This window comes from Alligator sinensis, unplaced genomic scaffold, assembly GCF_000455745.1.
Source record: "Alligator sinensis unplaced genomic scaffold, ASM45574v1 scaffold391_1, whole genome shotgun sequence".
NCBI classification, from domain to species: Eukaryota; Metazoa; Chordata; order Crocodylia; family Alligatoridae; genus Alligator; species Alligator sinensis.
Genome location: NW_005841889.1, coordinates 199,648 through 218,185, shown reverse-complemented (window position 1 = coordinate 218,185; position 18,538 = coordinate 199,648). Strand labels below are relative to the sequence as shown.

At 38.8% G+C, this 18,538-nt stretch overlaps 1 protein-coding gene across 1 annotated transcript in view; it reads right to left on the bottom strand.

Annotated features, from left to right (window-relative positions):
- Nucleotides 1-18,538, bottom strand: part of LOC102372946 (ERC protein 2-like) — a 236,037-nt gene that overhangs the window by 34,399 nt on the left and 183,100 nt on the right. Inside the window, exon 3 of the mRNA XM_006018000.1 lies at nucleotides 256-403. Coding sequence (XP_006018062.1) covers nucleotides 256-403 — 148 coding nt within the window. The remainder of the gene's footprint in view (nucleotides 1-255; nucleotides 404-18,538) is intronic.

Here is an 18,538-nt window from a genome sequence, read left to right as displayed (position 1 = left end):
TGCTCAGTCTTTTTGAATGTCTGTACCTAACCCCAACAAGTATGAATGAAACAAACACATGAGTTAATACTTAACAGCCTTAATGTAACAGTACAGCAACACTTACAATAATCTCATCCTACCTTTCTCAGCTGCTGTCAAAAGGCAGACTTCGCTTGACGGCTTTTCAATACGAGGTTAGCGTAAAATAGTGAAAATGAAACTAAATGCCAAGTGCCAGCTCCAACAGAAGAGTGAAAATGAACGTTTTCCCACCTGCTGTTTTAACTGGTGCACTAATCTGTCTTTCTCTCGTTTTAGAGCCATTACTTCCTCTTGAGTCTTCTTTTTCTTTGAAGCAGACAGTTCAAGCAAGGCAATGTTTGCATCTTTTTCACTGATTGCAGCAAGTAGAGCTTCCTGTCTGATGGTAAAAAAAGAAAAGAAAAGCGTTATTGCTCTCATTAAACCCATCACCAAAACACCTAAGGAATATTTCTTGTGTTCATTTATGCTCATGGCAAATTTAGAGCTGTCCGAAAATCATGAAACTAATTAATCAACAAAATCTAATGGCCGTCTCTGAATCTAAATATTGCACGTGGCATGCAGTGGTGTCTTTGCATCACATTAGCCTAGTGCAGTTTTTTAAAAATAATCTAGTAAAATCTGTTTTAGATTTAATTTTACATTATCATTTTTAAATACTTAGAAATATTTAACACACAAAAGTAAAATATCTTGAAAGTTTCACAATACAAATGATAGCTTTCCTCCAATTATTAAAATTTTCCTATAGATTTATCACTATTTGCTGTGCCACTAAGGAACCATGCTTTTCAATTATGTTATAATTTCAGTAATAAAATTACAGGAAAATAATGCCTTGATCTCAGTGATGGATCTTCTCCACCAGCTTCTTGGACATCTAATCCTACTGAAGTAAACTGCAGCTGATGCTGCTCTGAAACTTGCATAAGATATCAGCAGCTACAAGGATCTAATTTGATATTTCTGAAGACTATAATCAAGGGTGATTTTTTTTTTAAGTGCAAAAAGTGAAATATAGAACTGAAGGTCCAACTCTCTGTTACACTTCTATAACCAGTCCCATAGCCGAAGCCATGTTTGATTAGTAATAAATAGAAACGTTTCCAATAAGAGAGATAATAATATTAATAATAATGAGGAGAAGCTTTTAGAACAGAACAATTTATAGTCTATGCTTTCTCCTAGAAGTATATAAGATCAAACATGAAGAAATAAGGATGGAGAAATGAACTGTAAATTAAATGTAAGCACCAACTGTTAATCATTATAAGAAATTGGTTCATAAACTTTATACACTTAAGGTGAGCTAAAAGGTTGAAATTCTCATAGTCCCTGTGCTGACCAGGAAAAATGTCAAAAAAAGCTATTTCACTCTTTAAAGTTTCTAATGCATTAATGTAAATATTTAGAAGACAATATTTCTGATGGAGCCAAAGAAAAACAACCCATTTATTCTGTTCTCCAAGTTATGAGACATGGATTAATTTTAGATAAACACTTGCATTTTATTCATACAGTTAAATGGTCTCATTTATTATTCTGCCGCCTTCATTATAATCACACTCCTTAAAAAAACCTATCAATGGTGTTTAACTGGATGCCATATTTACTCTTTGTTTAAATAAAAATATATATATCAGTAGAAAAGAATACTTTAAAATGACTATTTTTCATTATAAAGATAGTATGCAAAGGTACCGTGTATCTGGATTTCTTCACTTGACCGTTATGAATACAAAGAATGGTCCATCAAGTTTTAATGTGTAAATTGTACCTAAATATGTTTAGTTTAATGTATCTAATTCCTGTATTTTTCCTTTAAAAACTCAGGCATTACATACACAGGGATAGAAATAACTGATTTGCCACTATAAGCAGCTGGTCTTCTTGTCCTGCTCTAAACAGAACATGTACACGCAAAATATAGTCCAATAAGACCTCCTCCTGTTTGGTAGCTTTACCAGTCACTCAAACAATAAAAAGAAAAAAATTCAGCCTCCATTTTCAACCTTCTACAGATAACATTCCTCACTTCTCTGTCTCAAAAAGATATATTGCCCATGGAAGTAGCTTTGTTGGTAATAACTAATCTGACAGCAAAAATCAGGAAAAAGCTGTCTGCATCTTTATAGGCACAGAAATAGCATATTGTGTAACTATAGAAAACATTCTTCTTCTGAAGTTAAATACATCAAATGTTCTCACATGAAATCCGACTGCTTTAATTCCTTGACAGTTCATTTCATAATGTTTCATGATTTTCATTTATTTAAATAATTAAAATCAATTCAATTAAATTAAAACTATAAACAAAAATAGTTCAAAGATGTAATAGTGCTCCAATGGTTTATTTAAATGAAAGGCATTTTTGGAAATATTCCTATATCTTTAATTTCTAATGAGTAACCTTGAACACTCATTTAAGGAAAATTTTGATCTCAGGTCATTTCAAATTCAAAAAGGTGCCTTATGTTATAATTATTGCAAATAAACTCTAATTGTAGTATTGCCTCATTGGATATAGATAATGGAAGACATATCAATATATTAACTGAACTATACCAGAACAAAAGAATTAAGAATTCACTTGCTTTTTAGCTAAAGATGAATTGTCAAATACAATTTTTAGTTCAAATGGTTCCGTGTCATTATTATAAATCTGGTTGTATTAAAGTTCTATATCTAGTATTTATGTAGGAGGTACAGCTTACAAATATTTGGAGGATGTGTGGTCACATACATTTACAGAATGTTCAGAAGAGAAACATAGCAAAGCTCAGGTCAAATACAGAATAGGAGGGTGTATCCCAGATTTCCGGGGGGTGTATCCCAGATGTCCTTGGGGATGTAATTTAAAAGTGAAAAGTAAATGAAAAGTTACAGTGTATAGATATTGCTGCTCTTTCTACAGTACGTTTCAATTTAAATATTTGCGACCTACTGGATTTCAAATGGCCAGTTGTTGTATCATCATATTTTATTCTTTTATTATGCATAATAAAATGTTTACCACTGCTGTAAAGGAAAAGGACAGAGTCTAAAATAATTGTGTGGAGACAGAAGGAAAACTATGGAAATTAGGAATATTTGTAGGTCAACTTTATGAGAAAATGTTTTATGGATTAAATTTTATGGATTTAAATTATTAAATTTTATGGATACCAAATTTAAATTGCTATACTGAATCCTTCATTTCTCCTCCAGAATTAAAAATTATATTATAGTCCTTGAATATTAAGAATAAAACCCAATTGAGAGCGAGCACAGGCACAAATAAGGACAGATTTGGTTAAATCCAAACATCTGATATTTACATTTACTCAAATTCATTTTTATTTTTCAACCTGTGAAAAAATGCCACATGCCCTTGGGATCGTAGACCAGAGGGTTTGTGATAATGTACAACAACACTACTCTCCAAAAGTGGACAAGTATGATGGGAAATAAAAAACCTTGAAAAGAATAGACCAAGTAAGTTTAGTCTGCTCTCTGGTCTCTACAATCCAACAGACACCCTGCTTCATTGAGCCTTACCAGTTTTTCTCAAAGAGCAGGATGAGACCCTCCAGAGGGTTATAGACAGCAACCAGAGGGTTGTGAGGTGCTGAAAATGTCATTAAATCTAAAATAAAGAAAATCTCACTCCCCTTCTCCCTGTATATTTCAGTGTCAATTACCCTCTGTCAACCTGTCAAAACATACACACAAATAAATTATATAGGCTTATCATCATTCTTGTTAGATTTTTTTATTCCTATTTATATAGCAAATGTAGAGGCACTATACTTTTTTTCTTTGAATAAGGGGTCATCAAACTGAGAAGGCAAAAACCAGCTGCCTGAAAGTTTAGGAAGTCTACCAGTACCTTTTCACTGTACTGAAGGAATAAGAGAAACAGAACATGGATAATCTGAATAGCGTTACATAGTAAGAATCCCAGGGAATACCTTTCAATAGCATTTAACTGGATTTTCATTAGGATTGGGCAGTATTTTCTACCCAAGATACATTTTGATTACTTATTTCTGACTACTTAAATCAATAAGGAAGAGATCATTCATAATAATTTGTGTTATCATTATACAAAGCATGAACTAAAGAGTAAGGGGAGGGGAGGGACTAAGAAGCAGATTGTGATGAATAGGCACAAAAGCCTGAAAGGGCATAAGAAGTTTCTCCCAGCTCTGTTTCCCATGCAAGGTCCTAGCACAGAAGGCATATCTATAAAACACATTATATGTGTAACTAATTTCTTTTACATGAAGTGATCTGAGCCTTTATGACAGAGGCCAAGTAGACAGCCATTGAGCCTTAATTCTCAATTTTATTATAGCGTACATGTCACTCTAACAATGCCTGTGAAAGCACCTTCAACCTAAAATTTCTGAAACCTCATCTGGAAGGATCACCTTGAGGTCTGAGAAAGCAATTCAGTTTCTCTGTCTGTTGAACAGGTGGCATCTCTGCTGGAAGTATGGAGGAAGATGGTCATTGCTGCCAGTGTAGCTGGTGGAGAAGAGTGTAAAAGATATGGACTTGGGTTGTTAATCACTGTTAACATGTGTGATTAACATTTTAATTGGTTCTTGCACTAATATTTTCAACATGTTAATCGTGCACGTGGTTTTGGAGCCTGTGCCTGGGCTCCATTCCACCACCATCACGGCCACCTCTGGGCCACCCTTGGGGTAGCAGTTGCAGTGCAGAGGACTGCAGGACAGCCCAAGTATGGGCTCTGGGCCACTGGAGCGGGCAGGGGTGCGGGGGACCATGTGCACAGACAGACACACGTGAGCAGCTGAAGCATGCATGCAGCCAGGAACACACCCAGCTATGTGTAGAGCAGTGCCCAGCAGGTAAGTTTGTGGAGGGGAAGGAGCCAGGGGAGGGGGAAGGGGTGTGGGGGGGCAGACAGAGGTCCCTATGGTGAGAGGAGGGAGTTGGGGCAGGGGCTGAGGTGAATGGAACCCTGGGCTGTGGCGGGTCATGGAGCCATGGGTGGCTTCATCCAAGGGAGAAGGGGGGCATGGCTCTGTGCTGCTGAGTGTGCCCCCAGGGGAGGAATGGGGGAGCATGTGCCCCCCAGATTTGTGCACAGGACAGAAGTGGGCCACCTGCTGTGGGCTGGGGCTCTGAGCCCTGCTGCCTTTGCCCTGGGAGCAGCACACTGGCCACACCACGCCTCCCCTGCCTGCCCGGCAGTGGGAGGCACAACATGGCAGTGTGCATCTCCTGGGGCAAAGGCGGCAGGTCAAAGAGCCCCAGCCTGCAGCAGGCAACCCACCTCTCTCCTGCACACAAATCCAGGGAGCACATGCCCCTCATGCACCCTCCAGGGGTATGCACAGAGGCAGGGAGCCGTGCCCCACCCCTTAGGCCCCTGGACAAGCCGCCTGTGGCTCCATGACGCACCCCAGCCCCAGGGTCCCATTCACCCCTGCCCTACTCTGCCCCTCACCTTGGGGGCCTTGATTTGCCCCCCTGCTGCCCATTCCCTTCCCCTTGCTTCCCTCCACAGACTTAACTGCTGGGCACTGCTCTACATGCAGCCAGACTGTGTTCCTGTAGTTTACCATATTTCCTGTTTAAAAAAAAAAGGATGCTTGGGGGCAGGGGGTAATACGAGTGTGGCAGGAGGCAGTGATATGCCCGTTCCCTGCCCCTGCCCCTCACTCCCAAGGCAGAGCTCCCCCCTCCCCAGCCCTGCTGCTGCCCCTCACTCCTGACCCACAGGACCCCGCATCCTGCCAGGGCATGCAGGGGTCCCTCTTCTCCAGGCTCAAGACCCCCCTGTGGGAATCCCCCCGCTTTCCCAGGCTCCAAACCCCATACACACACCCCTACAGCCCCCCACATCTTCACAAATTCCACCCCCACACACACAGCCTACACCCACCCAATTAATTGCAACTAATTTTTTTAATCACAATAAAATGTTTTAATCATTTGACAGCCCTAATATAGACATCTTTCCACTAGGAATTAAGCTGAGCTGGCAATTACTTTCTTACTCACCATCAAAACAGGCATCAGAAAGCAATGGCTTTCTCATTAACAGACATGAACTAATCTTGATTCAGTGACCTAAAATGATGGAAATGTCCATATCCAAATCTTCAGTCATAGTAGGCTCTACTTCCTCTTGTGCTGCTAGCACAGGGCTTACATGCATTTATGCATATACTTGAACGAGGGCTGGAATTAGCATCAAGTAGACCATATTGTCTGCTATGTTCCTCTGCTTGGGCACTTAAGAGCACAAGCATCATTTATAATTGTAATTATCTATTGTGTCAGCAAAAGAAGTAAATTTCCAAATGCATCTACAGAGATGTTATCACAGATTTGAGCCAAAATGTCTCCTTATTGTTTAATAAATGATGGTAATAAAATACATTTTAAAATCATTTAGTAGAACAGTGTGTTTAATGACATTCTTCAGCATTAATATTTACAAAGAGTAATCCTTTTAGCTATTAGCAGTTTTTTTCTAGGTTTTCTTTTGGTAAACAGAACTATTATATAAATATTATAATAAATATAAAAAAGTCATCTAGTTGTAGATAGTCAAATTAGAAATAAACGACACATTAACACAATAGTCCTTATACCCATCAGTGTTTTTCTCCAATTTTAATGATTATTCCTATTTTATCAGAGCTTTAATTTGAATCCCTTTGGTCCATGTGAGAAATTCATTACTGCTCTTCTTCCAAAACACGAACCAGTTTACAAAATGCAGACAATAACTAAGAGAAATGCTACAGTTGGCTCATGCTTGCTGAGAGAAGGGAGGCTGCGGACCCCAGCAACAGCAGAACTCCTGAAACTGTGTCTTCTGGCAAAATTCTAGTGGAGTCTTGTAATTAATCAGTGACCAAGCCCACCACCAAGGCCACTGACCGATGTACAACTTAAGACACCATGGGAGCTGACCTGCAATCCCAAAAATTGTACCACACGTGCATGGCAGGGGGTAAGATTGTGGGATCCCAACCATGCCCTATTGCCAGTACACAGGAAGCCTGGGCTCATGATCCTAGACTCCCCCTGCACCAGCAAGTTGCAAGCTGGGCACCCAGTGCTTCCATGGCTTGGAATACCTGTGAACTAATCAGCTCTCCCAGCTGTGAGAATTCACTGCTTCAGTGCATTGCCGTGGCTGGGAGCACCAGTCAACTGATTGGTGCTCCCAGCCTTGAGAGTGCACTAGAACTTTTCAAGACTCTGGTGTCCTTCCAAGGCTGGGAGTGCCAGTCATTCAATTCGCACTCCCAGCCTTGGGAGCATACTGGAGCCTTGAAGCCCTTCACTCCGGTGCACTGCCAAGCCTGGAAGCACTGATCAACCAATTGGCACTGGTCACACATCAGTTTAAGGTGCAATGGGAACCAGCTACAAAGTTATCACACATCTTTTGTGTAATGATTTTGTATGTTATTTCCTGTTTTATTGAACCATTAATTGCATGAACATGTAGCCAGGTTAATCCTTATGATGTGATTCACTGGTTAATCATATCTTAAGTACAGTATAACATTTTCCAGGGTCCTAGGAAGTGAATGCAACAATACTTCCATGGCTGCAAAAGTGAGACTGACACCTTAACCTAGTCAATCAGACAATAAGACCACTAGGATAAAGAGAATCACATGGAAATGTTTGCTCACTTTCATTTATTTTTCTTTTCTGTATTTTAGCATAGAGATCAATTCAGCAGACTTCACTCTTGCTAAAGATTCAGGCAAGTAATCCCAGTGAAGTCAGATATAATTTATTAACTACTAATGAACAAATATAAAGTTTGCAGAATCAAGCCCTTAGTAAAAGTTAGTATGTTCCATGTTTTAATTTCCTATCCATTCCTTATACCTAGTTCAAGTCACACAGGAGACAATAATACTTGTAAGAGGTTAAAATTTGTCTAATTACAGCATGTTCCTTACCTTTCCAATGAATAGGAGTAGTCTTTTTATGCTTAATTTCCCATATATGTACAGTACATTCTTTGTCTAGGTATCCATGAGTTATTTGATTAAAAATGGCCTCAATTACAGAACAATGTAAATCTTCAGGATGGTTAATTCTCAGCACACAATAGAATTATAATAATTAGAGATAGAAGTAGCCTATTACTGCATAAAGTTTATTTCCCTATATTTGAATACAACAGATATAGCATTCCCCACATAATACCAATCCGATATTCAACTGCTAATATAATAGATTTAAGACAAAGGCATAATTCCTTGTATTACTGAGCATAACATTGCAATTAGCAATGGATGAACTGCTTTAGATGCTTTAAAAAAAATCAAGGTAAGTCTTTCCTGAAGAACTAAACTAAATCTTTTGACCTTAAAGGAAAAAAAATGGAATTTTAATTTTTGAGCACAGCTGTGATGTCTAGACGTTCCAAACTCCCTTGAAAGTAGCAATTCTTGTATTTTCAGTATAGTTAGAAGCATCAATTCTTTAATCTTACATGGCAATCAGTTTTTGTGAAGCTCCTCCTCTTATATTAGAAAACTAGGAGTGTCATATATCCAGCCATTTCTTTTCTGAGCCACCAAACCTTTGGGGATGTTTACTTACAATCAAAATTAATCAAAAATATATTGTTGTACACAAGAGAATACTTAATTGCTCCGGGGAACAGGAAAAGATGGTCTTGGATACTGGGGAAGAGTAACATAATTTCACAGTATAAAGATGCGATAGTTTAAAGAAGGTAGAATTTTGAGCTTATCTTTAGAACTATGTTTGACATGAACACACAGAAAAAAACACAGGGTAGCATGTTCAGGTTGGAATTTCTCTCAGCCAGCTACTAATAGAGGACAGTAACACAGTGAGACAGAATATATTATTTCTGTAAATCTACCTCATTACTAGAACTGTTCAAAATTGGACTGAAAGATTTTATCCAATTAATAGTAACAATATTTTCCATAATAATACAATATCCTCCTACCCAAATTAATGCAGCGCAATTTCGAGTTGTAAGTACCAAATTCACCACTACAATGAACAGGTACAACTTTCGTTAGCTGCACTCATCTCTGTACGTGTAAATGATTTTTAATGTTTCCAAAACACAGTCGGATACTCATGGTGCAAAGTGTGAGAATGTGTGCTATCCTGAGGGAAATTTCCCATCCTCCTTGAATACCTGGAATGTCTACTACTGGTGCTACTTGGAATAATTGGCAAAGCTTTGGATATTTCTGGCAGTTTGTTAAAAGTTCTCTCCTTAAAGTTACACACCCAAGTACTGCATAAAATGATTGATTCTTTCACTTCTTTAAAATATTCATTATGAAAAATGAATACCCAAATTCTACTTAGCACCCAGCTATTCTGCAAATAATTTAGGATGTATATGGCTGGGAGACAGTTAATTTAATTTGAATCTGCACAACAGTAACATTTATATGATTTGTTGCAGATCCCACTTGGATCTAGTATAGGCCGATAGAGATTAATTTCTTTTTTACAGAATTTTAATAAATGATTTTAATAGCAAGAAATAGGTAATGTTATTTGTGTTACTTTCATGCTGCATAGGACCTTCCTTAGAAAGCAGTCTGATACATTTCAGTGGAACTTCTAAAAGAATAGGTTGTTACCTAATGTGAATAAAGACAGCAGAGTTTGGCCCTTCACTCAATGACTCCAAGAGACAGTTTTTCCAACCATGCCTAGAACTAATCAACAAGGCCACATTTAGGCAAAATAAATGTGTGAGACTATATATTTGATTAAATTTATGCATCTATTTAAATCGCTTGCTAACTAAAGTGATGAACAACTGAATAACTCCAGTACTCAAAAAGCTAAAACCTATAGATCTTACTTGCATAAAATGTATTTGTAGTCACTGGGAGTAGCTATAAAGAATAACTGTAACCCTTCTTTATCTAAATAAAAATATTGGACATTAGTCTCTAGAAAGCATAAGGTATACAAAGCAGTACAAATTCCAGTGTAAGCATAAAACTTGCAAAATGCAACCCCTAAATGATCCTTAGCAATATAAAAACATGGACTAAAATTTTGTGAAATAGTCAGTCTTGACCAAAAAAATTACTTAATATGAAAAGGATATGCTAGAAAGGGAGATAAGATAATACAAAGAGAAATAAATCCATGAAAGAGTCTGCTGAATGCCAAACTGAAAAAGTATACTGTATACAGTATTTTATCAAACTGCAGCCTAAACAAATGTCAAAGGGAATAATTTCTTTTACAAATATGGGCAACAACTGAGAAAAAGGGGTTGTTCACTAACATATATTTAGTCAAGATTAACAATGGATAAAAGAATGTACTAAGAACAGATTTAATAACCCTGCACTGTCATTCAGCTTTTAGGAGGTATTCAAGATACAGATAATAAAACACAAAAAAATGGTTTTAACCACCCTGGAAAAATTCTCAGTAGAATAAAACACTGAAGGATGACCACTAAGATAAATGCTTTCTTTTGAGTGTTGCCTCGCAGTTAACCTCCTTAAAGAGTCTCCTAGAAACCTCTCACCATAATACATTGCATTGCCACTTATAACAGTCAATTTAAAAAGGAACTGTGTAAACACTTCTGTTTTACTCCCCAACTATGTTAGTCTAATAATAATTTTTTGTGTTTCAATAAAAACTCATGACAATTTTTAGGGGTGGTAACTGGAGATAATACAAATGCAACATAATAGAATGCCAACATTAAGATTTATGGAAGCACAGTTTTCTAACAAGAACCTTTACAGTCTCAATCATTTAAGCCACTCTGCATAAAACACAAAAATGCAATGTAAAATGTAGCCATTAAAAATAATTCAAGTCAGAAATTTTTTAACTACTTGTAGGCAGTGGAGGACTCACACACACTAATCCTGCTCGCAGAGAAAAAAACAGCTCAATCAACTTTTTCCCTTTAATTACTGTTTTCTTTCCCTCATGACCCTTTGTATTCAACCTTAAGTTCAGTAGGAGGTGACTTGAGATAGACAGTGATGAGAGATCCTGTTTGAAACAGCTTCTCTCTGTCACCCTTAAAGAAAAAAAAAAGGTATGGTAAAGCAGCTGTTAATCCATTATGGATGTGCATGCATCTTTAGAAAATAAACAATAGAATGTTATCTCTATCTGGCAACTTTTCCTCTACAAAGAAAATATGTTAGTCACCTGCATCAATGTAAAAGCTATATTTTCTACAATAAAGCAACAGGTCTCCATATGTGCTCTGCATTGTGAAGGTGTAAACTCAGCCTCTTTTTACTTTGATGGGGTCATTCTGGAATTCTATTTGGCTCATACAGATTACTTTATGGCATGTGGTCTATGAGCTGCCCAATTTATATGCTCTTCCTTTTGAAAGCTAAATTATTTTAAATTCTTCAAACCATCCTCTTCTGAGTAACCTAGTTTCAGGAAAATATGAAATAGTAATTGAGAACCTCAGTGCCTTTATTCCAGGCTGTGAGTGAATCAAGGGCTATCCATAACTGGGAGGCAAAGACATTGCTCATGGGGGGAGGGGGAGGAGGACACAAAGGAAAGGGTTCTTGAAGCATCAGTTGCTTGGCATGGGGCCCAAGGCTTTACTGAATCCAAGACAGTCCACACCATCAGTAATACCCAACTAAGTACTCTCCCTCATGTAATCCTCTTCCCCAGTTAACTACAGAATTCCCTGACGTGTGGCATGCCCACTTCCTGCTTACTTTCTTTCACTGACCATGAGATGTTGACGGAGCCAAGGGGTAAGTGCCCATGTAGGAAAAAAACATCTGGATAATGATGGAGTTATAAACATATCCCCATATGGGGAAAATATAGTAAGGGTTGTATGGAGTGGGTTTGATGTTGGGATTCAGAATAGAGAACAGTGGAGAAGAAAAGAGCTCACTGACAAACCCTTCAGAATGCAGCTCTTCTACTCAACTGTTGTCTTCCTCCATTTCTCTCCCAGGTCTCTTCAAACTAAACCTTTTCCTCCTGCATGTTTCTCCATCCACATTTTATAGCTATACTGTCTTATGTTAGCTGTATTAAATAATTCTGAGGGCTAGATACCCAACTGCCCTTTCGAAACCTCCCTGCTACTTCTCATCATAATGCATTTTTAACATTTTGCCTTGAATTCTGTTTTATGAATGGCAGATAAGGAAAACTGATTTCTCAGGAAGGAGATATATGTGTCTATCAAGCCAATTACATCATAGTCTTACAAACTATACTTTGTCAATACTACTGTATTATAATTTGGTATAAATTAATAGGTATGCTCACACATAAGTAGGTAATACCCAAGTTCAAGCTGTGTGAGAAATGTAGAGATATCTTAACAATCACCTTTGTTAAGTCATGGTTATATACTAAAAATATCCAATGCCACAGGCATTTTAATTCATAGTTAAAAACACAATTATGAATATAAAATGTTAGGAGATAGTTTTATTTTTCTTGCTAGGTTTCCTTTATTCCTTTAGGATTCCTTCTTCTTTGTCCATTTTACCCTAATACCTTTAAATATCAATGAAAGCTGCACTTGGCTAAAATACCTCTGCCTGTGATGTGCCATACAACAATGTAACGCAGGGATTAGGAATGCCTGGGAACAAGACGACCAATGACATCTGAATACAAGGGTTTGTGTTACAGTGGGACACAGCATTGCACAAAGTCCATCTAAGCTAAACAGGAAAACAAAACTATAGGTCATCTGTCACTGTCAACCTACTTGTCTTTCAACATTGCTCTTTGTGTTTATAGAAGAGAAAGATAAAAGTAGTTTGCAGGATGAATGGTTTGATCCCTAGAGCATAATTTTTGGCTAGTATTTTTTAAACTACCAAATATTCATGCCATTTTGGAAAATATTTACTATTGCTTGTGTTTGCTTTACTGAAATTTTATAGTGCTTGAAAATTCTATGTATGAGCCAATAAAGATTTTTCTCGTATGCTAAAAATATAGGTTTTAGTTTAATAAACTGTTCTCTTTTCATTTTAACAGTTGACAGAAGATTGTAAAATGACTAAGTTTATTCTAAAACCCAAAGATAAATACTCTCAAGAATGGTGCAGACTATGATCTAAGCTATTAATAAAATGATGATTAAGGATATCTAAATATGGTCTTCTAGGTAAACAAGAAGGAAGATATACACAGAGGATCCCCTGTGTTCCTCTGCATAAGAAATTTATGCAGTAGTGTAGTCCACTTTTGGAATTAGTTACATGAGTTATATTTCTGTATAGTGGCAGGCAGCAAGACTTCCAAGAGTTGAAATTTCAAAACTAGTAAGCTCCAGTCACTGGGACACTACACTTTCAAGAACACAATCCAAGGAACAATTAGTCTTATTTTAACTTAGAAAGTGGAAGTTCATATTAACTTGCACTACAGCATATGCTTGAACTTGGTAGAAAGCAGTTACCAGAAAGAAAGTTCTGTCTGAACAACTAGGATAATTGAAAAGCACAATCTGTGGTAGTATCGGACCAATTTTTCATAACTGAAGCTAGGATGGTATATGATTACTCACTTATTAAGTAGAAAGTCAGATATAGATTATGTAGCATTATTATTCCATAATTCTCAGTGGCTGCCTATACATTTTCAAGTGTGTTGGCAGTCATTTCAAGGTGTTGGTTTCAACCTATAAAACTCCCCAAGATTTTTTGATCTGTTTGCCCAAAAGATTACCACTCCACTTACCACACATCAACAGGTGACAGAAGTACAGTCACTTGGCTAGAGCTACTAGATTTTGGAGGGAAAGGATTGCTGGAAAGATGAGGAGATCTCGTAACTTTGAACTTGTTCCTGACTGCAGTTTGTGACAGTCAGACTTTAATAACTTTCTGGGAATGCTACATAATGTACCTTCTTTCCTATTATGGGAAAGGCATTGTAGGAACCATGGATTCTGATGGTTTTGTTATGGAGGGGGGAGGGATTGTAACATTTTAGGTGACTGAGGACCACTGTAATGCTTCCTAAAGGCAACCTCGTCCCTGCCATGCTCTCTTTATTCCCTGTCTCTCAAGGTATTGCCTTACCTTCTCACTTGCCACATCTTGATAGAACTTAATGAAAGGGGGGCTGCCCTCACAGATTGATGAGCCTAAATTGCAATCTCTTCTCTAGTAGTTGATTCTCCTAACCTTGCTGGCCTTAAGGGCTTAAGTCGTGACCTCCAGTCACCCCCATAGTCATGCCCATGCCTCGTAGATGTTATGCAACATCACTTAAGTGGGACACTTATCCCCTAAAGTCACCACGCCACCACAGGCTTCTACTCCCTTGTTGCAGCTTTCGCCTTCCCAGCTTCTACCCCTATACTGTAGCTGGTCCCTTAGTCAAGGCCTGCCATCCCAGACCTGGCTTCTGGGCTCTAGCCCTCTTTATTTCACCCTCTGGAGCCTTTATCTCTGTCTTACTTAGGCTTCAGACTCCCTGGCCCTGTTTGCCTCTCACAGGCTCTTAATCCCTGTCCTTCTCAGGCTCAGTGCCCCCAGCACCAAGCTGTGCCCCTTTTTGGGCTCTCTAGCACTGTCTCTGCCCCTCAGACAATGCAGAGCCCCCAGGACCCTGTCTGTGCCTTAAGCCTAATCATTGGCAGGGCTCAAGGAGGTCACATGCCCCACTGGAAGTAATGGGATCTCTACGCCACTCCTTACTAGTCCCATGAAAACCCGAACAGAAACTTAAACCTTCTGGCAGCAATACAAGCACCCAGCCCACTGGTTGCCTACCACTCTTCTTCTAAGCCCTGAATGATGTTCCTCTGGTTACACTCCCTCTCTTCCAGGCAATCATCAGTAGCAGCTATTTCACAGCAAAACTTCCTCACCCTCCCAGGTCTAACTCCTTGCCCTGGCTCTAGCTCTAGCTATATACTACTAAAGCCCTGCCCCTTTCTGGTCATGTGCCTCTCCCATTATCTTACTTGACCGCAGCTTTGTTGTGCTGGTTGCCTGTGCTACAATAACCCTACAAGAGGCCATGCCACTTTCCAGTAACAGGGTAAGTATTCCCTGTTACAGGGGTATTGTTTGCAGTGGCAGGGGAGATATCTTGACAGGTTAAGTGTGTCTTGCTAAGGTAAGGCTGTGTCCCACTTGATGTCTGTTGGGCAGTGGGGAGTTTGCTTCTGATGATGAGTTGGGCAAGGTGTTGAACAAAAATTCATAATCTATCTGATTCCTGAATTATTCCTACACATGAAAAGTGACAATAACTCCCTTCCCTTTTGATAGACCTTGACCTCCAAGGAACCAGCTTCTTTTCTTCTGCAAATTGTTTGTATGCTACCTTTGGAAGTGCCCCTCTGCCCCCCAAATGTTTTTTACTATGCTGTGCTGGCTTTTACTGCTCAGATGTGATGAAGAATGTCTTGCCTTTAAAAGCTTATCTAAATCTATCCCATCCATTCGATTTTACAAACTGTTGTTACATCTAATTACAGATTGCCATTTTAAAAATTAAAAACAAAATAATATAGTCAATTTATCTATTTGATAGAGCACTTCCATTTTATAGTAACTTTCTATTACAGTCTACTCTGGCCATTTCATTTCTAAGGACTTTAATACACTCAAGCGTAAACTGAATGAAAAAATTTTGCCTTTACTCAATAACATGCTATAGTCAATTTCTATTAATAGCATCCAAAAACATCAACATAAGACTTTTTTCTAGTCAAGTGTCTACATAAAGAAAATATGATAATCAAATAACCACATATTTGTTCTTTGTCCATAGAATACCATAACATTTAATTCTGTGAAGCACCGGAGTTTACGAGCAAGATTATGAGCCCTGTAAATGGCTAAACTTTTTCCAAGATAAGCACTAAACGGTCTAAATCAACAAGCAAAATCACTGTTGAAAAATTACTCTAGTTCATTTTACAGCAGTAAACAGACACCTGAACTTCTACAGACAACTAAACTACTCCAGCTAGAATTATAGCATAGAGAAAATGCTTTGAAAATGCAACAGATCAAGAGGAAGAGTAACACTGGGAGGTGAGGAAAACATGGAACAGGTCCAAGTTATTTCAGGAGGAAGAAGAGAGAAGATCAGACAACAGCTCACAAATATTCCCTAATTACTACCTTAAAAAGACTAGAGATGAAAAAGAGGTATGATACCAGATTCATGTTAACTAATTATTACTTCCTTGTTAAGGGAGTTACTGCAGGCATTGCCAGGAACATGAATACCCTCATATGATTCAAATTTGTATTGGGCAGCTACTTATTGATCTTCTTTGGAGGGTAAATGGTTTCAAAATTTGTTTCAGACTTAGGAACCAATTTCAGAAAAGACAGATGTGCAGGCTCAGGGAGGGTGATATGCACTGATCAAGAACTGGAAAACAGATTTTACTGGCCTTCTCAAAACAGGACAGGCACATGGAATTCCACAGAACTGTAGCACATAAGAGAGATTTTTCCCAAAAAAACATATGCCTATACTACAGCTGAACTACATCTATAAGAAATCAATTGTTAAAAATCTTTCAGGCACTTACAAAGACAAAGGTAGCATATTTAATCTTAAAATGAGATAATATTCAACGTATCTAAGTTAGAAGGCCCACATTTGTATCAAATGTAAACAAGAGGACAGAGAGGGAGACTGAAGTGGCAAAAAAAATTCAAAAGATAAAATAGCTTCATAAAAGTAATAATCATTAACAATCACATATGGAACAAAGGAACTAGTATAGCTACAAATGAGAAAAGATTAAGAACTAATGTCTATCAACTCCAGTGGTTCAACATCAGCTAAAGTTCTTAGACTTCCACTGGGGTAAATGAAAGTAGAATTTATTTGATTCTTAATTTCTAAGCTACCAATTTTATCTTTCTAAAAGGTGGGTGCAGCTACAAATGTAATTAATGCAAAGCAATAAACTTCAGAGCAGTCTGAGCCAAAGTAAACTACTCCCAGGTGCAGCATCTACACGTACACCTGGGACAGCAGCAATTATGAGGCTTCAATACCAGGCTTCAGGTGGGGGTGGCAGGCATTGGAGGGGCTGCCTGAGACACAAAGGTATTGAAAATGCAGAGTCATATAGGTAGGTGGAAGGCAGGAGCCTGGCCCCTGGCTGCCTGGGTTGACCAGGGACAATTTACGCTCACAGTCAGAATCTACATGTGCATTTAATTGCAGTAAATTACCCCGGGGTAAGCTAGTACTGTCCTCAACAATACTATTTTATGCCAGTGTAAATTAGTTTTCTGTGGCCTAATAGCATCACATGTGTAGATGGTGACATTTTACTCAACAGGTAATTAGTCTACTCAGCAGTAAAGTACATGTGTAGACCCAGCCCATAGCATGTAACAGCTGTAGCAGACTGTAAGAACGAATGGAGCACAACATTTATAAAGGGGCACTTCAGTATCAACAAATTAAGCACGTGTAAAAGATAGAAAGTCTTTTTTAAAAACTGCATTGTAGATATATGTTAGCTTGGGAGGCTTCTTCTAGAGGTAAGAAAATGTTGGGCTTCCATGGTGAGAGTGCCAACAGCAGTGCAATTAATACTGCACATACTGATGACTGTTTCTCTGATATGGACACCTGACCCTTATGAGTTAGACTGTAGCCACTGAACTAATTTTACATATAGCTAGCTACTGAAAGGTCACAAGATAACTTATAATGGTAATGACTTATAATGATTACAATTAGTATTTGATTTTAAATTAGTGATATGTAGGTAAAACACTCTTTATTCAACTAACCGCAAGACTGGTATGACAACCGAAGGGGCAGACCCCTCTTCAAATATCTAGCTCCTTGCCTTGCCTACTTATTTCTTCCGCTTCATAGATTTCATAGACATCAGGGCTGGAAGGGACCTCGGAAGATCATCGAGTCCAGCCCCCCGCCCAAAGGGCAGGAAGTCAGCTGGGGTCATAGGATCCCAGCAAGATAAGCATCCAGTTTCATCTTGAAGGTGTTCAATGAAGGCGCTTGAACCACCTCCGGTGGCAGGCTGTTCCAGACCTTGGGGGCTCGGACAGTAAAGAAGTTCTTCCTTATGTCCAGCCTGAAACGATCTTGAAGTAGTTTGTGACCATTCGACCTCGTCATCCATTGGGGCGCTCTGGTGAACAAACGTTCCCCCAGATGCTGGTGGTCACCCCTGATAAACTTGTAGGTGGCCACCAGATCACCCCTGAGCCTGCGCTTTTCCAGGCTAAAGAGCCCCAGGGCTCTCAGCCTGTCATCGTAGGGTCTGCTTCCCTGACCTCTGATCATGCGCGTGGCTCTTCTCTGGACTCTCTCAAGCTTCTCCACATCCTTTTTGAATTGTGGAGCCCAAAACTGGACACAGTACTCCAGCTGCGGCCTCACTAAGGCCGAGTACAGGGGGAGAATGACGTCCCGGGATTTGCTTGAGAGACGTCCCGGGATTTGCTTGAGACGTCCCGGGATTTGCTTGAGATCATCGAGTCTGACCCCCTGCATAGGCAGG